Genomic DNA, 26,152 nt, shown 5'->3' on the forward strand with positions numbered 1-26,152 from the left:
AGTGAATTGACACGGGGGACTTGGCTTACTAGAAGGGGGGGGGGGGAATAGTACTGTGGGGGATGAAATACTATATGAGGGATGAATTACTTTATGAGGGATGAAATACTATATGGGGGGATGAAATACTATATGGGGGATGAATTACTATATCAGGGATGAATTACTATATGAGGGATGAAATACTATATGGGGGGATGAAATACTATATGGGGGGATGAAATACTATATGGGGGGATGAATTACTATATGAGGGATGAAATACTATATGGGGGGATGAAATACTATATGAGGGATGAAATACTATATGGGGGATGAATTACTATATGAGGGATGAATTACTGTATGAGGGATGAAATACTATATGGGGGGATGAAATACTATATGAGGGATGAAATACTATATGAGGGGATGAAATACTATATGGGGGGATGAAATACTATATGGGGGATGAAATACTATATGAGGGATGAAATACTATATGAGGGATGAAATACTATATGAGGGATGAATTACTATATGAGGGATGAAATACTATATGGGGGATGAAATACTATATGGGGGGATGAAATACTATATGGGGGGATGAAATACTATATGAGGGATGAATTACTATGGGGGATGAATTACTATATGGAGGATGAATTACTATATGGGGGATTAATTACTATGCTTACTATGGGGGAATATTACTATACTTACTATGGATGACACATACACATCATTCATCTACTCTTGGTCCGGCCCCCGGGTCCAATTATAAAATACTTTATTATTTCATAATAAAGTAATTATAAAATAATTTCTTTGTGTTTGATTCCTATTCAAGAGAATTACTTTATATATAGTCAATATAGGCACAGAGGTAAATTTTTTTAACATTTTCTAATGGTGGTGTGCCTCGTGATTTTTTTCATGAAAAAAGTGTGCCTTTGCACAAAAAAGGTTGAAAAACACTGGTGTATAGGATGGTTTTATGTCCCAGAGTGTAAGGGATTTCCAGCTAAAAGAATTGCGTTTGGGAATGTGCGAAAGAGAAGATTGCCGCAGCACATGAATCTGCGCATGTGCAGGATCCCGACAAGGCATACAGGCAGGCAGGCACTAGGACCCAGGCGCACCTGTCACAATGATTGCCATCTGATCTGTCTCCTTCCTCTCTTCCTCGGGTCTTCCATCTGATCTGTCTCCTTCCTCTCTTCCTCGGGACTGCCATCTGATCTGTCTCCTTCCTCGGGACTGCCATCTGATCTGTCTCCTTCCTCGGGACTGCCATCTGATCTGTTTCCTTCCTCTCTTCCTCAGGACTGCCATCTGATCTGTCTCCTTCCTCGGGACTGCCATCTGATCTGTTTCCTTCCTCGGGACTGCCATCTGATCTGTTTCCTTCCTCGGGACTGCTATCTGATCTGTCTCCTTTCTCTCTTCCTCGGGACTGCCATCTGATCTGTCTCCTTCCTCTCTTCCTCGGGACTGCCATCTGATCTGTCTCCTTCCTCTCTTCCTCGGGACTGCCATCTGATCTGTCTCCTTCCTCTCTTCCTCGGGACTGCCATCTGATCTGTCTCCTTCCTCTCTTCCTCCTACAGCCTCCTCCTCCCAGACTGTACTATCCGGACTCTGTATCTCCACTGCTTGTTCTATGGGAGGCTGTAGTGGTCTATCTGAAATCATCATCCTCTGTCTTTGGTAATGCTGGATATACTTGTGTAGAAGTTGGCGGGGCAGATGCTGGGGGTTAAAGAGTGGAGATTAAAATTCCTGGGCTCCGGAGCGTAACCAGTCATTCTGAGCCAGTGAACACCCGCAGATTTCATGTATTTATAGTCCCAGCTCGGGCAAGTTGAAAACCAAGAAAAAGATGTCTTCTCTCCTAAACACAGTCCCCTTATCATGTCCATATGAATCTTATCATTAGACCCATCTCTAGGAAAGGGACCACTGCTTTTCATATCCAGGGACCATTCTGCAATACTGTCTGTGAAAGGAACCACATAGTAATCGCCCCACGGTGATACTCTGATCACATATTCTTTACAAGTTAGCCTAGACCATTCCGGATTCTCTTGTCTTTCTTTTTCTCAGCAATATCACTTAACACTTTATGCGGAGGCCTTGGAATTATTGGCAGAGATCCCTTACTTTGGATCTTTCCCATACTGGAAGAGGAAACAGCTGTTATACAAAGCAATAAATGATTACAATATCAGTACTTATTCCCTGAAGCGGAGAGGTTGTCATGTCAGCAAAGCCTTCTCCACAGTTCAGGAGTTTAACACCTAAAAGTACAAATCCTTGTAATAAACCTGTTCTGAAGAAACACAAATACTACATAGCAGTTCCATAACACACAGCAAATAGGCACTTCTACTTCTAAAATGGCAGAAATAACCGAGGACTCCTGTGAATTCACAATACATCTGCAGAGGCAATTTTTCCCCAGAGGCTTCCAAAACCTCTGAATTTCCTTTGAGGATCCACCTCAAGGACTCTCCGTGAGATCCAACAATCTCACATGGAAACTTTGGCTGCTGTCCCGGGGTCTTTAAAGGGGATTTGATCCGGCAAAACTAAGACAAAATAGCTCAGCTTACCTGACCAGCCTCGCCTTTAATCCCGACTTCTGACACCAGATTGCAAGGATTCAACCTCTGTCTGTAGCCCTTTAAATGTCTTCGGTAATTGCTGCCCTCTGAGCTCAGGAGGAATAAAACTCTGGACACCGAAGTGTGCAAACTAAATCTCTGAACGTTTAATGCGTGCGAGCAGGTTTTACAAATGCAGAATGACCAACGAAATATTGTAATGACCAACGATATATTGTAATGACCAACGATATATTGTAATGACCTACGATATATTGTAATGACCAACGATATATTGTAATGACCAACGAAATATTGTAATGACCAACGATATATTGTAATGACCAACGATATATTGTAATGACCTACGATATATTGTAATGACCAGCGATGTATTGTAATGACCTACGATATATTGTAATGACCGACGATGTATTGTAATGACCAACGATATATTGTAATGACCAACGATGTATTGTAATGACCAATGATATATTGTAATGACCAACGATGTATTGTAATGACCAACGATATATTGTAATGACCAACGATGTATTGTAATGACCAACGAAATATTGTAATGACCAACGATATATTGTAATGACCAACGATATATTGTAATGACCTACGATATATTGTAATGACCAGCGATGTATTGTAATGACCTACGATATATTGTAATGAACGATGATATATTGTAATGACCAACGATGTATTGTAATGACCAACGAAATATTGTAATGACCAATGATATATTGCAATCTTATCAAGAAATATAACGACCACAAATGACTGAAGACCACCATATAAGGCAGTTCCATCTACAGAATGGGAACTGAATTCATGAAACAAACAGTTGTTACAAGTGACATATAAACACCAAACTAACTTGTTCACACATCTACAATGGAGGCATTAAACACAATGGATGCCAGTTAATAAGACATTTTTCCTTACAGGGGGAATTGTACCATCCTGACATTTGGAGGGATCTGTCCTGTTCTGACATTTGGGGGTATTTGTACTGTCCTGACATTTGGGGGTATTTGTACCGTCCTGACATTTGGAGGGATCTGTCCCGTCCTGACATTTGGAGGGATCTGTCCCGTCCTGACATTTGGAGGGATCTGTCCCGTCCTGACATTTGGGGGGATTTGAACCAATCAGCTCCTGTCTAGTAATCCTCTTTATCTTTGTATTTTAGTCCATGGCCGGGAGATGAGGAAAACCTCCGAGGATTGTCTCACTTTGTCTCCAGACTGGAAAGTAGAAGATGAGGACATCACACAGTATAGTCCAGGAGAAAACCCGGCTCCCTCCAATGTCCATCCGGCACCACCCAGTGTAGATGGACCATCGGATTCCTCGTATCCTGAGGAACCTCAGACTGCGCGGGTCCAGGTCAGCGTTACAACAGGGAAAAAGTTCTCCTGTCTGGAGTGCGGGAAATGTTTCCATCATGAATACCGTCTTAATATGCATATAAGATCTCACACAGGAGAGAAGCCATATTCCTGTCCTGAGTGTGGGAAATGTTTTTCAGTGAAGTCCAGTCTTTACAGACATCAGAGATCTCACACAGGGGAGAAGCCATATTCCTATCCTGAGTGCGGAAAATGTTTTCCAGAGAAGTCCAGTCTGCACAAACATCAGAAATCTCTCAAGGGGGAGAAGCCATTTTCCTGTCCTGAGTGCGGGAAATGTTTTTCAGTGAAGTCTCATCTTTCCAGGCATCAGACATGTCACACAGGGGAGAAGCCGTATTCTTGTCCTGAGTGTGGGAAATGTTTTTCACAAAAGTCCAGTCTGCACAAACATCAGAGATCTCACACAGGGGAGAAGCCGTATTCTTGTCCTGAGTGTGGGAAATGTTTTTCACAGAAGTCCAGTCTGCACAAACATCAGATGTCTCACACGGGGGAGAAGCCATTTTCCTGTCCTGAGTGCGGGAAATGTTTTTCACTGAAGTCCCATCTTTCGAGGCATCAGACATCTCACATGGGGGAAAAGCCGTATTCTTGTTCTGAGTGCGGGAAATGTTTTTCATTGAAGTCCTATCTTTACAGACACCAGAAATTTCACACAGGAGAGAAGCCGTATTCCTGTTCTGAGTGCGGGAAATGTTTTTCAGAGAAGTCCAGTCTGCACAAGCATCAGAGATCTCACACGGGGGAAAAACCATATTCTTGTCCTGATTGCGGGAAATGTTTTTCACAGAAGTCCAGTGTGCACAAACATCAGAGATCTCATACGGGGGAGAAGCCGTATTCTTGTCCTGAGTGTGGGAAATGTTTTTCACAGATGTCTCATCTTCACAAACATCAGAGATCTCACACAGGGAAGAAGCCGTATTCTTGTCCTGAGTGCAGGAAACGTTTTTCAGAGAAGTCAAGTCTTTACAGCCATCAGAGATCTCACACAGGGGAGAAGCCGTATTCCTGTCTTGAATGCGGGAATTGTTTTTCACAAAAGTCCAGTCTTCACACACATCAGAGACTGCACACGGGGGAGAAGCCGTATTCCTGTCCTGAGTGCGGGAAATGTTTTTCACAGAAGTCCTATCTTTACACACATCAGAGATTGCACACAGGGAAAACGTCACTTTTCTGTTCTGAGTGCTGGAAATGTTTTGTAAATCAGGCAGATCTTGTCATGCATCAAAGATCTCACAAAAGGGAAAAGCTGTATTCCCGTCCAGAGTGTGGGAAAAGTTTTTCAGAAAAGTCCAATCTTTACAAACATCAGAGATCTCACATGGGGGAGAAGCCACTTTCCTGTCCTGAGTGAGGGAAATGTTCCTCACTGAAGTCCTGTCTTCCTGTATATCAGGGGTCCCACACAACCCTAGAGGTGTATTAGTGCCTTGAGTGTGGGAAATGTCTTCTAGATGAATGTTGCTGGACATCCCAGCTCTCATGTGAGGAAGAAGCACACCCTGATATACACCTCAGATATACTCCATGGCTGATCTTCATCATGGAAGAAACAGTTCATAAGGAGATCAGAGGTCCCCAAAGACATGGATGAAGTGTGGGACCAGGTTGGCTATTGATATCAGCAGAAGAATAAAAATGGAGTCCTGCCCTGTGATTGGCTGAGTACATTTTGTGGTGGGAGATTTCACAAACATTTGGAGGTCTATGGAGAACAATGTTGGATGGATGTGACCGGCATTCTCCAGCTGGGAGGAGTTTTGGCCGTATTTTATTTCTTATGATCATTGGCTCCATCTAGTGGTCATAAAATCATATTGGGCTAGTTTTACTGATGGAGATATTTCAGAAAAATCACCTCATTGTGGCCACTAGATGGAGCCAGCGATCATAGGAAATCACTGTGTTACTTAACATATGGCCAGATGTTGTCACAGCTGGAGGAATGATTGTCTCATTGGTCCAATGAATGTTCTATAAATAGAGCCCTTGGTTTCCTTCATCAGACACGCCCCCATACTAATTGCTGAGGTCACGCTCCCGCACCCTGAGGTCACGCTCCCGCACCCTGAGGTCACACTCCCGCACTCTGAGGTCACATTTCCGCACTCTGAGGTCACACTCCCGCACCCTGAGGTCACACTCCCGCACCCCGAGGTCACACTCCCGCACTCTGAGGTCACACTCCCGCACTCTGAGGTCACACTCCCGCACTCTGATGTCATACTCCCACACCCTGAGGTCACACTCTGAGGTCACACTCCCACACTCTGAGGTCATACTCCCGCACTCTGAGGTCATACTCCCGCACCCTGAGGTCACACTCTGAGGTCACACTCCCACACTCTGAGGTCACACTCCCGCACCCTGAGGTCATACTCCCGCACCCTGAGGTCATACTCCCACACTCTGAGGTCATACTCCCGCACCCTGAGGTCATACTCCCGCACTCTGAGGTCATACTCCCGCACCCTGAGGTCACACTCTGAGGTCACACTCCCACACTCTGAGGTCACACTCCCGCACCCTGAGGTCACACTCTGAGGTCACACTCCCGCACTCTGAGGTCACACTCCCGCACTCTGAGGTCACACTCCCACACTCTGAGGTCATACTCCCGCACTCTGAGGTCATACTCCCGCACCCTGAGGTCACACTCTGAGGTCCCACTCCCGCACTCTGAGACAGATAAAACTTTATTTTGGTGGTATTTATTCAACGCTGAAATTTTTATTTTTTGCTATATAAATTAAAATGTCCAAAAATTTGGAAAATAAAATGTTTTTCTTATAAAATTTTGCAAATAAATAATCTTTCTTCATAAATCGGCCAAAATGTATTCAGATATCTTTTTAGTAAAAAAAAAAACAAATTAGTTTATAACCAAAAATTATAATTTTTCAAAAAAAATTTTTACATTTTTATTTTTTTTTATATTATTATTTATGTTTTTTTTTACACCCATAAAGGCTGTAACAGCAATAATTTCACCTTCTCTCTGGCTGCATTCTTGCAGCCATTGAGAAATACTGTGAGAGCTGTGATTGGTCACAGCTTGTCACATGGTACAAGTCTGTTGGGAATAGCCCTGTACCATGTGACCTCTGTGATCATTCACAGATTTCACTAGTTGTAAACAATGATATCAGGAAGTGACATCTTGCTTACTATTGTTCATGTGATCACTTGTCTTCAGTTCACTGATCTTTCTAGTGAATGGCTGTGCAGGGAGGGGGATGTCAGGACAAGTCTGATGATTGGAGGAGAGCAGACTGAGCTCCCAGCAGTTAGAGAACTGACCACGCTGAGCTCTCATGCCTAGTGTGGTCAGTTTTAATAGGAAATCAGAGGGACTGTCAGGATCACCGGGGATCAAATATAAATAGGAGCTAATAGACGTCCCTGACTGTAAGCCCAGCACCCTATGATGATGTGCATTACACGAAACGTGTCAGGGGGATATAGTTTCTGGACGTCTGACCACCAAGGGCTCTATTTATAGAACGTCTGATCGTCACTCAGCTGGTCCAGTCTGGGGAAAGATCACGCAGGCACAGGGAGAACATACAAACTTCAGGCAGGTATGGCAGTGGTTGGGATTCAAACCAACAACCCCAGTTCTTCTAGGAGGAAGTGCTAACCATTTATATGTTTCTATAAAGGTGGGAAGTATGTAGCAGTGAATAGACCTCCCAGCAATGTTATTTCCAGGCTGCAGCTAGGGGGCGCTCTAATGTGTACAGTGTGACCCCAGCAGAGGGATCCCATCTAGCCCACATTAACCCTCTCACTGCCAGAGCTGTTTCTGCATGATTTTGCACACATGGGAAAATGCAGATTTTAGGCCTGAAGATGAGATAAACCCCCAAACATCTATTATTAGAGGCCCTGGAGAATAAAGTTTTGGTAATTTTCGGGGAATTCCGGATCATCATATACTAAGCAGGATTTGGATCCCGGTGGAGAACTTTCACCCCAAGAAAAAATTAGGGTGAGGTCAGCAGAGGAGCCCATAGTAAAGGAGGAAACTCTGAAATGTTTTCTTCAGAAGGTCGGTGTTTTCTGGACAAGTGAATGTAAAATACACCATCAACGCGTTTCATGGCTTCAAAGTGTCACTTCATCAGGACAGGTGTAAGAAGACGATATAAAAATAGGGAATGAAGTAACAGTCCAGTATATGGTATTATAAAGACCCGAGTCACATACAATTCATGGACAGGACTGAGATTTATAGCATTCAGGATTTGTATGATGTTAGACAAGGTGAAGAGATATATGGAGAGGATGATCAATACATGGAGAAATCAATCTATTCTATCATAGAAGGGAATCAATAGATCAATCAATGACATCAACCAATCAATAAGATCCATTTCATGGGATAGATTTATCATTCTGTGCACTGGTTATGTTGGAGGATCAAACCGTGATCACTGGATATTGGAAACATTCCTATTGATCTGATGATTGCTGCCATGGATTCCTGATTGATTATTGCTGGGAATAAAGTCCAATAAACACGCAGATTTGATGGGATTATTGATAGAAAAATCTCTTCATATTCCATGGAATAAATATGTGTAGAATAGTTTGGATTTGATGGAATAAATCTCTATAAAAAGACTTTGTGGGGTTTGTTGGATCTTTTCTATTCCTCTCTAGGTCTGGATTTCAGGAAGAAGAAACAATTCCTCCAATTTCTAGTGGATGGTGAGGAGGGGAGAGATTTGGGTGAGTTTTGTACATACAGGAGGTAATAGAGAGAATCCGGCTAGTAATTGATGAGAGGAGATTTCACTGGAGAGTTCCATTGGAGAGAATTCAGAGCTGGGGGCACTGCTGGGGCCTGGAGGGTTCTGATTGGACCACCAGTACATGTGTCGTATTAATTGGGGGGTGTGCACTGCTGGGACCTGGAGGGTTCTGATTGGACCACCAGTACATGTGTCATATTAATCGAGGGGGTGTTTGTTTATCATTGGAATGATTCTGGAAAGATGCCCTCCAGATGTACACATGGGGGGTGTCCCGGGGGGGTTACAATGTAGAGGGCGGAGAGAGAATACTGTACAGTGTGTAATAATATATTTGGAAAGCTGCCCCTATATATGATGGTGTAAAATCTAGTTGCAGAGCGCCCCCTACATACAATGGTGTCATAGGGAGTCCTCTTCCTGGTCCTGTTCTGGTGACACCCCAAATCTCAGGATTTTATATCACTTTCGGTAATAATTGTAAACAGGACAAATAGAGAGGCTGAATCTCCCTAAAGGAGGCCGAGGCAGCAATAGAAACCAACAGGAGGTCTCATCCCTCTCCACTCTCCAGAAAATCAATGCCTTTAGTTCTTCTGTAAAACAACCCAGTGAAGGGATGGGGGGGGGATATGTTTGTCTTTTCCAGAAGGTTGGATGCAGAATACTTTCATGTCCAGTATACTAAATGGGTCCAATACTGGGATCATCTGAGAAAATGTGTTCTGTATTCCTGGGAGGGAGGCACCTATGGGTTGGTGTTTGTAGAAAATGAACACAGTGAGGACAATGGCAAGTGCTGAATGGCAGAGATGACTGCATGGAGTCTGTAGTGCCAGAAACCTACGCAAATGTATTCCCCTCCCATCCTCTCCATGGTCCTTCCCCACCCCATCCTTTCTAGGCTCCTTACCCCCCCAAACTCTCTAAGCTCAATTGCCTACAATTTCTATAAGTTCCCTTCACTCCCCATCCTCTCTAAGGCTCCTTCCCATCCTCTCTAGGCTTCTTCCCTTCTCATCCTCTCTGGGCTCCTTCCACTCATTGTCCTCTCTGGGCTCCTGCCACTCATTGTCCTCTCTGGGCTCCTCCCACTCATTGTCCTCTCTGGGCTCCTTCCACTCACTGTCCTCTCTAGGCTCCTTCCCTTCCACATCCTTTCTATGCTCCTTTCCCATTCTCTATACTTTTTTTCCCTTCCCTATCCACCCTAGTCTCCTTCTCTCCCATTCTCCTTAGGTTTCTGCCCCTCACCCATCCTCTCTAGGCTCCATCCCCTCCCCATCCTCTCTAGGCTCCATCCCCTCCCCCTCCTCTCTAGGCTCTGTTCCCTCTCTAGGCTCCTTCTCCTCCTCGTCATCTCTAGGCTCCATCCCCTCCTCATCATCTCTAGGCTCCTTTTCATCCTTTCTAGGCTTCTTCACCTCCCCATCCTCTCTAGGCTTCTTCACCTTCCCATTTTTTCCAGGTTCCTTCTGCTTCCCATCCTCTCTAGGCTCCTTCTCCTTCCCATCCAAGTGCTGTTTGCTAATACATTGTCTTCCCGCTGCATAGTGGAAGTGTAGAGGTATGCCATGTAATCATCTGTGGATAATTAGGTCTGCAAAGAGGTCTAGTGTGTCCGGTGTGCTGTGGGCTGAAGAAGCTCACGTGACTCAGTGGACGAAACACGTTTACATCACAGCATCATGATGCCCGTGTCTCTGGCATGCAGGCCTCTCCATGCAGCCTCACCACCTGGACACACTAGACCTCTTTGCAGACCTCCTCATCCACAGATGATTACACGGCGTGCCTCTACACTTCCACTATGCAGCGGGAGGACAATGCATTAGCAAACGGCACTTGGATGGGTGAGCGGACTCTGCTTTTTGGACTAAGGCACTAATACACTGCGGGAGTCCCCATTCATGGAAATTGCTTGGCTGAGCTCCACCTGTCTGATGTCCTTGTTCCTATCGCTGGCACACAGGGCTCTATCAGTCTCATATTTCTGCTCACCCACTGCCTACTGCACTATCTATCCTGTCATTATAACCCGCCATCCATATACTGCCAACACTGCTATTACCACAATTATCCGTGGATGACGACGTGGATTACCCCCTATGGGATCTATATGGGTCTGCCATGTATGTATATGACCTCACTGAGGATTGAGGGACTCTCCTGTGCTGAAAGTGAATGGTGACCGCTGCCTCCTTTGACTCTACAAGTGCCCCGTTCCGTCATCTCTTTACATCCATCTACTGGCTGTCTTTGTGCCAAGTGTGAGATAGCAGCGTGTGGCTTTATCTGATATCTCAGTGACTATCATCTACATATGAGGATACCTGAGGATTGTCCTCCATGACACCACAAGGGTCTATTATACATGTATGTGACCCCCATGAGGACTGATCGGGCCTGCCTCTACTATCAAGGAGCTTGATTCTGCCCGTCCCTTCATCACCTTCCATTGACTACAATGTCCACATTATCTCTCCATTCTATTCTATTTCATGTTGTGTCAGTAATAAAAGTCACGGAGGGTTGGGAACCCTGCAAGGGGGGCAGAGATATGTGACTGCCTAGTCCAGCCTTTCTCAGCCAGGGTTCCTCCAAAGGGTTCTAGGGCTTCCTTGTCACTTCATTGGGCTGTATATGGAAGTGTCACCGACCAGCCGTTTCTGGATACACAGCTTTGTCATCATTGCACACGCAGGATTTTGTTTTTCATTCAATACATTTTTATTATAATTTTACTTTCAACAAGATTACAAAAATAATCAGGAAATAGTAAAGGAAGGAATCCGATTGGTCAGGAAGATCCCTTGTCTGGAATGTGGGGGCGGAGTCATTATTATTGGTGTACAATACAATACACAACGTGTTCCATTATTATAACAAAGTATTGTAGAAAAGATCCCAACATAGAAAATGGGGGAAAGGAGGAAATAAAGGCGGATATGAAGGGGAATCTGTGTACGGGGAACACCTTAACAATCACGTTAGAAAATATATTTTTTGGGGAGGGGTTTAGCTAACCTTCAGGCCCCAGATCTGTATTTTCCCATTTGTGCAAAAATGGCCCTGGCAGTGAAAGGGTTAATGGGAGCCAGTATGAGTATCTGTGGACATGGAGTGAATTGCGGGCCCCCTTTGTGAGAATAGCTACCACATGTGTGGGACTGTGTTTGTAGGAGCGTGGTGCAGGTTTCTGATGTGTGGGTTTTTGTGGTGTGGTGCAGGTCTCTGTGGTGTGGTGCTGGTCTCTGTGGTGTGGTGCTGGTCTCTGTGGTGTGGTGCTGGTCTCTGTGGTGTGGGTCTCTGTGGTGTGGTGCTGGTCTCTGTGGTGTGGGTCTCTGTGGTGTGGTGCGGGTCTCTGTGGTGCGGGTCTCTGTGGTGCAGTGCGGGTCTCTGTGGTGCGGGTTTCTGTGGTGCGGGTCTCTGTGGTGCGGGTCTCTGTAGTGTAGTATGGGTTTTTGTGGTGTGGTGCGGGTCTCTATTGTGTGGTGCAGGTCTCTGTGATGTATTGTGGGTTTCTGTGGTGTAGTGCGGGTTCCTGTGGTGCGGTGCGGGTTTCTGTGGTGCGGTGCGGGTCTCTGTGGTGCGGGTCTCTGTGGTGCGGTGCGGGTCTCTGTGGTGTAGTATGGGTTTTTGTGGTGTGGTGCGGGTCTCTATTGTGTGGTGCAGGTCTCTGTGATGTAGTGTGGGTTTCTGTGGTGTAGTGCGGGTTCCTGTGGTGCGGTGCGGGTCTCTGTGGTGCGGTGCGGGTCTCTGTGGTGCGGTGCGGATCCCTGTGGTGCGGTGCAGGTCTCTGTGGTGTGGTGCAGGTCTCTCTGGTGTAGTGTGGGTTTCTGTGGTGTAGTGCGGGTTTCTGTGGTGTGGGTCTCTGTGGTGTAGTGCGGGTTCCTGTGGTGCGGGTCTCTGTGGTGTAGTGTGGGTTTCTATGGTGCGGTGCAGGTTTCTGTGGTGTAGTTTGGGTCTCTGTGGTGTGGTGTGGTGCAGTGGGTTCCAACCTTTCCAACTCTATGCTTGCAGGCAGGCCCCATCCCACTAGGCCTCCTTCCTCCAGCCTCACATCTTCCACCTGACTGCTCACACTCCACTCCCCACTCCTACTACTCAGCAGGCTCTTACACTATTAAGGGAGTCCCAGCCCCTTGTCAAGCCTTCTGTTGGGGATTGGCTGAAATGCTTGAATAGTGCAGCCTGACTGGCTCCTCAGATCCACCCACTTCCTCCAAGGCCCTCTTCTAAAAGGTTCAAAACGGGGATATTCCACAGGGGCTGCCTGCAGAGTCCCTCAGCCCTGACCACAATCTGACCCCTCTGGCTATCACACCATTAGGGTGTAGCTCCCCCTGGCTGTACTAGGAGGGCGCTACAATGTATAATGTTGTGTCTCAGAAGTCTCACTTCACTATAATTGTTGTATGTCTATATGAGCTAGAAGGAATCACTCTCCTGTGGTCGACTCTAAACATTAGAGCTCCCCCTAGCTGCAGCCTGGTAATGACATTGCTAGGAGGTCTGTTCAGTTATCTGCTCCATACTTCCCGTCTTTATAATATAATACAATATGATACAATACAATATGATACAATAGAATACAATATAATATAATACAATATAATACAATACAATATGATACAATAGAATACAATATAATATAATACAATACGATATAATACTGTATAATACAATATATCTCCTGACATTTCGGGGTCTATTGATAAAACCTTTGTCTAGCAGAGCGCTCAGTGACAAAGCATGTACATTCCTTCTGTGTGAATGGGGAACAATTTAAAATGATTTTTGACCTAAAATGGAAAATGTTGCCTTTTGTTAGAATTTCTATGAGGAAGATCATATTCTCATCGTTTCCCCGGGTTGAACCATGGGAGTTATTATACCAAATAATAGACAAGGGTCATTTTCAGGTCTCAAGTCCCACAAGGGACAAACTTCTCCCCAACTGAAGTATTTAGTTCTGTGTATAGAGAAGGAATGGAAGCCGGGACCCCTCAGTGCAGGAACAAGGGGGGAGGTAATTACAAACACCAAATAATCCCGTGGTGGTCCCCACATCCTCCAGTCTAGCTGAGATGTCATTGTTCTGCCAACGAGAAGGATGAAAAAGATGAAGAGACGCGGTATATGGAAGTATTCTCTACGTTTCTGCAGACACAGCGGCCATTATTCCAAGCTGAGGGATTCTGGGAGAGCTCGGGAATAAACGTCACAATGGAAGAGTTTCTGTCCTCCAATGTAATGAGGACAAGAGAAGTCCCACATCATGGACTATAGTAGGAATGACAACTCTACAAAGCTGCACACCCTCCTCCATGTCTATGGATCCATCTAGGGATCTTCTCATGATTCTCATATCTATAGATGACTGGCTGACATGGCTGAATGAATGCTGGTCATATTAGTTCATCTATTCTCTAAGTGGGGCGGTATCTATTGGGCCAATCCCTTTTACAAACCACACATAATATTGCCCTTCAAAGTGAAAACAGAAACGATTTGCACAAAATCAAAGAGTAGAAATATTTTCCGGTGGATCCCCTCTACCCAGACCCCATATGTAGACATAGAACAACAAGCTGTGTTCCCTCTCGTGCCGCACTCCTCCAACCACCCAAACCCACACAGAAGCCAAGGGAAATAATGAGAGGAAAGTTCCCCCCTAGTTTGGGGCGGAGTTCTCCTTCCGTCCTGTTGGGGGATGGGAGAAGGATGGACTGAAGACAGAGAGACGCTTCGGGGTCACCACTGTTCTGTAGAGCCTTGAAATGAAGGACATCAACTTCAGAAGTTCCTGTTGTCTGTGTAAAGTTCCCCGATAACGAGATCTGGGCTCTCCCGGCTTCTAGCTCTGTAACCCGCTATATCATTATCAGGAAACGCAACTCCGACACCCAAGAAGGGCTGAAGTTGTGTCCTTCATTTCCAGGATCTACTGACCACTCTGCACCCCGACATTTACTGCACTTCATCCATGTCTTTGGGGGCCTCTCATCTCCTTATCAACTGTTTCTTCCATGATGAAGATCCGCCATGGAGTATATCTGAGGTGTATATCAGGGTGTGCTTCTTCCCCACATGAGAGCTGGGATGTCCAGCAACATTCATCTAGAAGACATTTCCCGCACCCAAGGCACTAATACACCTCCAGGGTTTTGTGGGACCCCTGATGTACAGGAAGACAGGACTTCAGTGAGGAACATTTCCCTCACTCAGGACAGGAAAGTGGTTGCTTCCCCGTGTGAGATCTCTGATGTTTGGAAAGATGCGACTTCCATGAAAAACATTTCCCGCACTTAGGACATGAATACAGCTTCTCCCCCGTGTGAGATCTCTAATGCCTATAAAGGTGGGAATTCTGTGAAAAACATTTCCTGCACTCCAGACAGAAATATCGCTTTTCCCCTGTGTGAGATCTCTGTGTGTGAAGATGTGACTTCCATGAAAAACATTTTCCGCACTTAGGACAGGAATACAGCTTCTCCCCTGTGTGAGATCTCTGATGTGTGTGAAGGCTAGACTTCACTGAAAAACATTTTCCGCACTCAGAACAGGAATTTCTGTGTGAGATCTCTGAGTGTGTGACATTTCTGATGTGTGTAAAGATTGAACTTCCATGAAAAACATTTCCCAAACTGAGGACAAGAATACATCATCTACCCCGTGTGAGATCTCTGATGGTTGGAAAGACTGGACTTCAGTGAAAAACATTTCCCACAGTCAGGACAGGAAAGTGGCTTCTCCTCCGTGTGAGATCTCTGATGAATGGAAAGACTGGTCTTAGCTAAAAAACATTTCCCACACTCAGGGCAGGAATATGGCTTCTCCCCCATGTGAGATCTTTGATGTCTGGAAAAATTGTACTTCTGTGAAAAACATTTCCCGCACTCAGAACAGGAATACGGCTTCTCCCCTGTGTGAGATCTCTGATGTTTGGAAAAATTGGATTTTGTTAAAAAACATTTCCCGCACTCAGGACAGGAATATGGCTTCTCCCCTGTATGAGATCTCTGATGTGTGTGAAGACTGACCTTGTCTGAAAAACATTTCCCACAATCTAGACAGGAATAAGGCTTCTCCCCTGTGTGAGATCTCTGATGTGTGTGAAGATGGGACTTGACTGAAAAACATTTCCCACACTCTAGACAGGAATAAGGCTTCTCCCCTGTGTGAGATCTCTGATGTGTGTGAAGACTGAACTTGTCTGAAAAACATTTCCCACACTCAGGACAGGAATATGGCTTTTTCCCTGTGTGAGATCTCTGATGTGTGTGAAGATGGGACTTGCCTGAAAAACATTTCCCACACTCTAGACAGGAATATGGCTTCTCCCCTGTGTGAGATCTCTGATGTGTGTGAAGATGGGACTTGCCTGAAAAACATTTCCCACAGTCTAGACAGGAATACGGCTTCTCCCCTGTGTGAGATCTCTGATGTGTGTGAAGACTGGACTTGACTGAAAAACATTTCCCACACTCTAGACAGGAATACGGCTTCTCCCCTGTGTGAGATCTCTGATGTATGTAAAGATGTGACTTCTGTGTAAAACATTTCCCGCACTCAGGACAGGAATACGGCTTCTCCCCCGTGTGAGATCTCTGATGTATGTAAAGATGTGACTTCCGTGTAAAACATTTCCCGCACTCAGGACAGGGATATGGAATCTCCCCTGTGTGAGATCTCTGATGTCTGGAAAGATGATACTTATCTGAAAAACATTTCCCACACTCAAAACAGGAATACAGCTTCTCCCCCGTGTGAGATCTTTGATGTCTGGAAAGATAATACTTATCTGAAAAACATTTCCCACACTCAAAACAGGAATACGGCTTCTCCCCCGTGTGAGATCTTTGATGTTTGAAAAGACTGGACTTCACTGAAAAACATTTCCCACACTTAGTACAGGAATACGGCTTCTCCCCCGTGTGAGATGTCTGATGTGTGTGAAGACAATACTTGTCTGAAAAACATTTCCCACACTCAGGACAGGAATACAGCTTCTCCCCTGTGTGAGATCTCTGATGTGTGTAAAGATGGGACGTCTGGGAAAAACATTTCCCGCACTCAGGACAGGAATACGGCTTCTCCCCCGTGTGAGATCTCTGATGTGTGGAAAGATTGGACTTCTGTGAAAAACATTTCCCGCACTCAGGACAGGAATACGGCTTCTCCCCTGTGTGATATCTTTTATGCACATTAAGATGGTATGTAGAACTTAACCTCTTCCCGCACTCAGTACAGGAATATGACTTCTCCCCTGTGTGAGATCTTTTATGCCTATCAAGATTGGATTTATAACGAAAACCCTTCCCACACTCAGTACAGGAATATGACTTCTCCCCAGTGTGAAATCTCTGATGTGTGTGAAGATAGGACAGTCGTGAAAAACATTTCCCGCACTCAGGACAGGAATACGGCTTCTCCCCTGTGTGACATCTTTTATGCACATTAAGTCTGGATTGATAACAAAAACCCTTCCCGCACTCAGTACAGGAGAAGCTCTTCCCTGTTGGAAGGCCGGCCCGGTCCCGCACAGTCTGAGGTTCCTCAGGATACGAGGAATCTGATGGTCCATCTACACTGGGTGGTGCCGGATGGACATTGGAGGGAGCCGGGTTTTCTCCTGGACTATACTGTGTGATGTCCTCATCTTCTACTTTCCAGTCTGGAGACAAAGTGAGACAATCCTCGGAGGTTTTCCTCATCTCCCGGCCATGGACTAAAATACAAAGAGGATTACTAGACAGGAGCTGATTGGTTCCCCCAAACCAGGACTCCGCCCACATCAGGCAGCTTGGTCTCTGAGGAGCTTACAATTCCACCCTCAAGGGAACTAGGAAATGGCTCCTCTGATCTCCTACCAGGTCATTTCTTTATTCATGGACCTTAGTCAGAGAGTGAGGAAACAACCAGAACTGTCTTTTATAGGAGGGACAGTGATGAGGGGATTATAGGACGAGGGTCCCCACCCCCTCTATCACTCATCGCCATCTTCCCAACACAAGAAGTACTGCACTTCCTTATTTACTCCATGATTTAGTCATGAAGAACAGCGGGGCTGAGCCCCACCAGAGGTCAGAGAGTGAGGATGGGGGGAGAACAACCAAGATGAAGACTGGACTGATCCTGAAGACCACCATCATTGGGGTATTGGCTCCTCCCTCATTATCACTTTCTGTTTAAGGGTCCAAAGTTGGAGGATGTTATCACATTATTATCACCATGTAAAAGTCTGTGCTCCAATCACATCATCCGATATAAAATGTCCAGCTGGGAGGAAAGAGGTGTAACAAAAGAGAATACATATTATGTGTATATATAGCAGTGGGGGGAGGGGGAGAGCAGAAATCAGGAGTATGTAATGTACAACAGAGTATATAGTGCAGGGGTCAGGAGTATGTAATGTACAACAGAGTATACAGTGCAGGGGTCAGGAGTATGTAATGTACAACATAGAGTATATAGTGCAGGGGTCAGGAGTATGTAATGTACAACATAGAGTATATAGTGCAGGGGTCAGGAGTATGTAATGTACAACATAGAGTATATAGTGCAGGGGTCAGGAGTATGTAATGTACAACATGGAGTATATAGTGCAGGGGTCAGGGGTATGTAATGTAAAACATAGAGTATATAGTGCAGGGGTCAGGGGTATGTAATGTACAACATAGAGTATATAGTGCAGGGGTCATGGGTATGTAATGTACAGCATAGAGTATATAGTGCAGGGGTCAGGAGTATGTAATGTACAACATAGAGTATATAGTGCAGGGGTCAGGAGTATGTAATGTACTACATAGAGTATATAGTGCAGGGGTCAGGAGTATGTAATGTACAACATAGAGTATATAGTGCAGGGGTCAGGAGTATGTAATGTACAACATAGAGTATATAGTGCAGGGGTCAGGAGGATGTAATGTACAACATAGAGTATATAGTGCAGGGGTCAGGAGTATGTAATGTATAACATAGAGTATATAGTGCAGGGGTCAGGAGTATGTAATGTACAACATAGAGTATATAGTGCAGGGGTCAGGAGTATGTAATGTACAACATAGAGTATATAGTGCAGGGGTCAGGAGGATGTAATGTACAACACAGAGTATATAGTGCAGGGGTCAGGAGTATGTAATGTACAACATAGAGTATATAGTGCAGGGGTCAGGAGTATATAATGTACAACATAGAGTATATAGTGCAGGGGTCAGGAGTATGTAATGTACAACATAGAGTATATAGTGCAGGGGTCAGGAGTATGTAATGTACAACAGAGTATATACTGCAGGGGTCAGGAGTATATAATGTACAACATAGAGTATATAGTGCAGGGGTCAGGAGTATGTAATGTATAACATAGAGTATATAGTGCAGGGGTCAGGAGGATGTAATGTACAACATAGAGTATATAGTGCAGGGGTCAGGAGTATGTACAACATAAATTATATAGTGCAGGGGTCAGGAGGATGTAATGTACAACATAGAGTATATAGTGCAGGGGTCAGGAGTATGTAATGTACAACATAGAGTATATAGTGCAGGGGTCAGGAGTATGTAATGTACAACATAGAGTATATAGTGCAGGGGTCAGGAGTATGTAATGTACAACATAGAGTATATAGTGCAGGGGTCAGGAGGATGTAATGTACAATATAAATTATACAGTGTAAGGGTCAGGACTCATAATATTGGTATTCAGCAATCAGTGGTGGCCTGGATGTCCTCATGAGACAAGCTGCAGAGGTCCCACACCAATATTCTTAAAAAGAGATTTGTGGAGAAAGGGTATGACCCCGTGATTTTAGATGATAAAATCAAGGAAGTGGGTAATCTGGATGGAAGTAATCTCCTGACAACCAAGGACAAAAACCTAATTAAGAAAGACAGGGTTTGTCCGTTTGTTACTGGTTTTTCTGTCCAATTTAAACAAATTGCGAAAATTCTAAAAAAACAATTGGGCTATAGTTAAAAATGACCCCATCTTAGGAGAGGCCGTACCGGATGCTCCCGAAATCATTTATCGTAAAGCACTCCCGCTGAGGAACTCATGAGCTCCGAATGTAGTGGACCCGCCCAAGCAGTGATCCTTTTTCTTCAGTCGTAAAGGTTTTTTTCCGTGCAATAGATGCATGATTGCGTCAGTAATGGCATTCACAAAAAACGGTGACATCTTTTTGCTCTAACCAGACAGGAAGATTTTACGACATACAGTCGGTCATTACTTGTAATAGTACGCATGTAGTGTATCTTCTGGAATGCTCATGCGGCAAACAATATATAGGAAGAACAACTAGGAGATTAAGGGAACATCTGTGTAATATCAAGAAAGGGTTTAAAGAACATTCGGTATCCATGCATTTTCCGAAAAAACATAATAGAAACCCACACTGCCTAAAATTTGTCGGTATAGACATGATTAAGAGACAATGGAGAGGGGTGTTCAAACGTCGGGCAGTCTCCATGTTAGAGACAAAATGGATTCTTTTATTGAGAACACTTAAACCAGAGGGCCTCAACATTGATCTAGACATCTATTGCTTTATTGATCCCAGCTAATTGTTCTTTACACTGACTGTAAGTCTATTACTAATTCCTGTTGGCCTATTCATACATCACTCGTTTACTACCGTTACTGCTGATCCGCTGTATTACATGATTTTAGACCTTTAACATTTACCCAAGGCCACATGATTAATCTGATTTCCAATTCAGGGATGACTATATCCATATCTAACTCAGAGTCATATCCCATTATTTTTGGTCGATTTAATTCGTTTTTTACCTTATCCAATTTTTATGGTACCAGACTTCACATCTGGTGTTACGTCTACATGTGACGTTTGTTTTTCCAATTCATGTTAATGCATTATTTATATTATATATTCTTCTCTATTACCACATCCCACATCCCTGGGTTATGTATCTTTTCACCCATACAGTTGGTTGTTGGATGTGAGGTATTTTTATATATTTTTTATATATATTTTTTATATGGTCTATATGTTTTTCTATATTTTTTATATGGTCTATATGTTTTTATATATTTTTTTCCAAACTCAGATAATTTTACTCGTATTTCATGTTTGCACTCACAGGATCATATGTATTATTTATAATACGATGCATGTATTTATTTATATGTCATTTATTTATTTATATGTTTATGTTGCATGATTTTATGATGATATTTGCAATCACATGCAAGTTGACCCACAATCTGGCTCTTGTAGTTCCACAAAGTTTTCTCTGCAAAAACATTAGAAGGTGGGACATTATCTGCCCCCAGATAAATACGTTTTTTTTGCACAATGGCTTCTAATTAATTTTCAACATTCGACTTTTATCTATTTAGTTTAGAATGATATCGTCATCTGCCATTAATAGGGCTTAACTTTACCTGCTTGCTTGCATGTCCTTGAATTGTGGTATATCACACTGTTCTCCAGTAAAATGGCCACTGTCCATGCGCACTGCGCATGCGCGAACCGTCCGCAATGACGTGATGCGGCGCTACTGCGCATGCGTGCAGTACGGTATTTAAGAGATGTCAGAACAGGCGGCACACTCCCTTTGACAACGTGCATGGGCATGAAACATGTTAGGGAGGTGCCCTATACCCTGTGACGTCACTCCGCATGGCCCATGCTGTCGGCCGCTGGCCATCTTGGATTTCCCCTGCCAGCTTCCAGGCTGCAACATGTGAGTGCTAATTTGTATCTTGCACCCCCGCTGTGTTAAATAAAGTAGTACACTATATAGTATCTTTGTGTTCTGGCTCGTTACTTCTGAGCCCCCCCCCCCCTTTAAGGCATACTGTGAGGTCCTGGTGACAGCCTGACTAGTGGTGAGACTGGCTCCCCCTGCTGGTGAGATTGCTCCTTCTCCTGGAACCTGGAGATCCTGAGGTTACAGCACCTGCCTAGCTGGCCAGATGACCCCCATTGTGATCCAATTCCTGGATGTGGATGACCAGGAGTTTGGCTATTGACCATTCATATGCGCTTTAAATTGCACTTTCCGGTTAGTGCAATCTTTACTCATCACGTTATCAGGAACACAGTTACAGAAGTCACCATATATTCATCATTTCACCTTGAGAATTAATATAGTGCACTTCATTACCCTTAGTCTGGACGCTTGCGCTGATTACCTCACTATTGAGCGTGATTTTGGGTCCCGCCATCTTACTGTCATACTACCGTTCATCCCTTCCTGCAGGGGACCTCATCTTCACATGCTTGTTGTTGGGCGTTGAATGTTTTTGATTTCTTGTACCAATAGTTTTTATTAGCGCTGCATGTTTTCATCTATATACATATTATGGAGGTTTTTGAGGTTTCACCTTTCATGCTAGCTGCTCCCAGGTTCCTATCCAGCGCCCGTACATCCCCCCCTTGTCCCACACCACTGCCTCCCATCTCCTGAGACTGAATCCATTGTTTCTGTGTGTTTATCAGATGATGGGGGATCTAGGTGGATCCTCCGTACTGCTCTCTCCTTTACAATAAAGTCTCCTCTTACCCGGTGATGTGAGGGGCGGCTGATTGTCCATCATGACGTCCTTGTAGAGATCCTTGTGTCCTTCTAAATACTCCCACTCCTCCATGGAGAAATAGACAGTGACACCCTGACACCTTATAGGAACCTGACACACACAATGATACAGTCACCATCCAGACACATCCCTTGTCTGTTACTGGAGAATGTCCCAGAATTCCCGGCACCGCTCACCTCTCCTGTCAGCAGCTCCATCATCTTCTTGGTGACTTCTAGAATCTTCTGTGTCTTCTGTCTTGTATGGATCAGGGATGGAGGTGGGGGGATAGTGATGGGATTCTGGATTCTCGAGGATCTTGTGGTCATACGATGAGATCTCCTTCTGGTGTCATTGTTGGTAGATTTCTTCATGACTCCTGTACAGTTCTGTGTGATACAAAGATAAATCTCACTCTCCCACAGGAATGTAACATCATGGGCCCCTGGAGGACGTCATTCACTGGGGCCCCTACTAACCTGTCCAAACTTACACATTCTCAAAAATTAAAGTATAAATAATTGATAGAATGAAACATACTGTATATTTATTAGGACTTTCAATATAATCAATATTAAATAAGAAAAAAACATGGCATAAACCAAAGACTAAATAAACACGGGGCACAGTACAGGGGGGAGGGCACAGTACAGGGGGGGCAGGAGAGCACATTACGGGGGGGGGCAGGAGGGCACAGTACAGGGGGGGCAGGAGGGCACATTACGGGGGGAGCAGGAGGGCAGAGTACAGGGGAAGGGGGAGCAGGAGGGCCCAGTACAGGGAGGCAGGAGGGCACATTACGGGGGGGGGCAGGAGGGCACAGTACAGGGGGGGCAGGAGGGCACATTACGGGGGGGGGCAGGAGGGCAGAGTACAGGGGAAGGGGAAGCAGGAGGGCACAGTATGGGGGGGCAGAAGGGCACAGTACAGGGGGGCAGGAGGGCACAGTACAGGGGGGAGGAGGGCACAGTACGGGGGGGCAGGAGGGCACAGTACAGGGGAAGGGGGAGCAGGAGGGCACAGTACAGGGGGGGGGCAGGAGGGCACAATACAGGGGAAGGGGGGGCAGGAGGGCACAGCACAGGGGGGCAGGAGGGCACAGTACAGGGGAAGGGGGGGCAGGAGGGCACAGTACAGGGGAAGGGGGCAAGAGGACACAGTACAGGGGGGTGGAGGGCACAATACAGGTGGAGTCAAGTGGGCACAGTACAGGGGGGCAGGAGGGCACAGTACAGAGGGGATTGAGGGCACAGTACAGAGGAGATGGCCAGGAGGGAAAAGTATATGTGGGGCAGGAGTGCAGGGATCAGAATCAGGTGGATGGAGGGCACAGTACAAGGTGAGGAAGGAGGGCACAGGAGGGGGTTGGAGTAGAAGGGGGTGAAGTAGTGCAAAGTACATGGGGGCAGGAGGACACAGTACAGGGAGCAGGAGTGCACAGTACAAGGGGTGGAGGGCACAGTAGAGGGAGCAGGAGTGCACCGTATGGGGGGGTGGAGGGCACAGTACAGTACAAGGGCACCCCCTTACTTAACCACTTGAGCTCCAGAGGATTTACCCCCCTTCCTGACCACGCCTCTTTTTGCTACTCGGCGCTGCACTAATTTCACTGATAATTGCGCGGTCATGCAATGCTGCACCCAAACGAAATTTACGTCCTTTTTTTCACACAAATAGAGCTTTCTTTCGGTGTAATTTGATCATCTGTGCGCTTTTTATTTTTCACGCTATAAACAAAAAAAGGCCAAAAATTTTGAAGAAAAACAATATTTTTTACTTTCAGCTATAAAAAATATATAGTAAACTCAAAGTTGGTTATAAATTTAGGCCAAAATGTATTCTGCTCCATGTTTTTGGTAAAAAAAAATCACAATAAGTGTATATTGATTGCTTTTTGTGACAGTTATAGCGTCTACAAACTATGGGAGAGATAATGCAATTTACACCATTTTTCTGCTATACAGCGCTGCGCTAGTTTAACGGACAATTGCGCGGTCATGCAATACGGTATATAAATTAAATTTACATCCTTTTTTTCCCACAAATTGAGCTTTCTTTCGGTGGTATTTGATCGCCTGTGCGGTTTTTTTTTTTTCGCTATAAAAAAAAAAGGCTGTCAATTTTGAGGAAAAAAAAACAATATTTTAGACTTTTTGCTATAAAACATGTCCAGTAAAAAAAATGCAAAAATCTAATTTAGTCATAAATTTCTGCCAAAATGCATTCTGTGACATGTCTTTGCTAAAAAAAAAAACAATACGTGTAAATTAATTGGTTTACGTGAAAGTTATAGCGTTTACAAATGGCGGGAAAGATACTGGGATTTTTAGTTTTTTTTTAATACTAATTATGGCGGCGATCAGGGACTTATGGCGGCAATCAGGGACTTATGGCGGGACTGCGGCGGACATTCTGACATTGGGGGGTACTGACTTGAGGTCACTGACATCCCCAAAAACACTAATACAGTGATCAGTGCAAAAAAAAAAACACTGACACTGTACTAATGGCAATGGGGAGGAAGGGGTTAACTTTATTTTGCAGGGAAGGGTTATAGGAGTGAGGGGAGTGTTTTACTAGGGGGCGGGGGTGTGTACTGGGCAGGACAAGGCTGATCGAGAAAGAGAAACTTCTTTCTCGATCAGCTCATCCTCGAGCTGACAGGGAAGTGACAGACAGCACAGCTACTGCAGCTGTGCTCTCTGTCACTGTTTGCCGCCGATCGCCGGGACATAGCCGCTAAGGAGCGGCTGTGACCCGGCGACTGACATCAGTGGCAGTGATCCGTGGGACAGATAGGGCAGCGGCGCGCCTCGCGCGCGCCCCCTATTTGTTTACAAAACACACATTTTAAAACGTGGTTTTGCCTGCGAGTGCCGCCCTGCCGCCGTATATGTACAGTGGCTGGGCGGCATGTAGTTAAGTAGCACACAGTACAGGGAGCTGTAGTATATCCCTACAGGGGGCAGGAGGGCACAGTACAGTACAAGGGGGGCAGTAGTGCACAGTACATGGGGGCCAGGAGTGCACAGTATAAAGGACCAGGAGGTCACAATACAGGGAGCAGGAGGGCACAGTACAATACAAGGGGGGCAGGAGGGTACAGTACAGGGGGGCAGGAGATCACAGTACAGGGAGCAGGAGGTCACAGTACAGGGAGCAGGAGGTCACAGTACAGGGAGCAGGAGGTCACAGTACAGGGAGCAGGAGGTCACAGTACAGGGAGCAGGAGGTCGCAGTACAGGGGGGGCAGGAGGGTACAGTACAGGGGGGCAGGAAACCATAGATGGAGGGCTGAGTACAGTACAGAGGGGTTACAAGGTACATTACAAGGTGCAGTAATGTATAATATAGAAGAGATGGTCTCAAGCACAGCAACACAGGGAAGCTGCTGTCACAGATCTTGCCTGTTCTGACAGCCTGTCACTGGGTTAAAGAACTCTGGGATAGGCAATAAACCCCCCAATAGTACACCCCCCTACACAAAACACTAAACAGTCCATAAAATGTTGAAAATCCCTCCCATTGTGGAGAAAAGTCTAATTGAATTTTTATGACCTCATCTCTGTAACCCAAGAGATAACATCATCTGCTGTGCCAAGGAGGAGGTGTAACAGCCGGGATGACATCATATGCGCTCCTCTCTCTCTGCAGTAAAAGGAAACTACAGTTCCCATCAATTACAGGTGAATGTGGGTGGCTACACTAGGCCTGTATGTGTTGAATGTGTCTGAGAGTCTCGGTCCGCCCACCACTGCAAGTGGGGCTTAATGACATCCCTGCTTCCTGCAGAAAGAACTACAGAAGGGATGTGCCAAGACCAGTGACTGA

General features: G+C 45.2%; 1 protein-coding gene across 1 annotated transcript in view; it reads left to right on the forward strand.

Moving 5' to 3' along the window:
* Positions 1-26,152, forward strand: part of LOC149438034 (uncharacterized) — a 113,084-nt gene that overhangs the window by 65,314 nt on the left and 21,618 nt on the right. Inside the window, 1 exon segment of the mRNA XM_089660322.1 lies at positions 3,759-5,366. Within this exon segment, the coding sequence (XP_089516448.1) occupies positions 3,759-5,366 (1,608 nt within the window).

The sequence above is a fragment of the Staurois parvus genome, unplaced genomic scaffold, assembly GCF_062004578.1.
Source record: "Staurois parvus isolate SC_StPar_1 unplaced genomic scaffold, SC_StPar_1.0 ptg001224l, whole genome shotgun sequence".
Classification (NCBI taxonomy): domain Eukaryota; kingdom Metazoa; phylum Chordata; class Amphibia; order Anura; family Ranidae; genus Staurois; species Staurois parvus.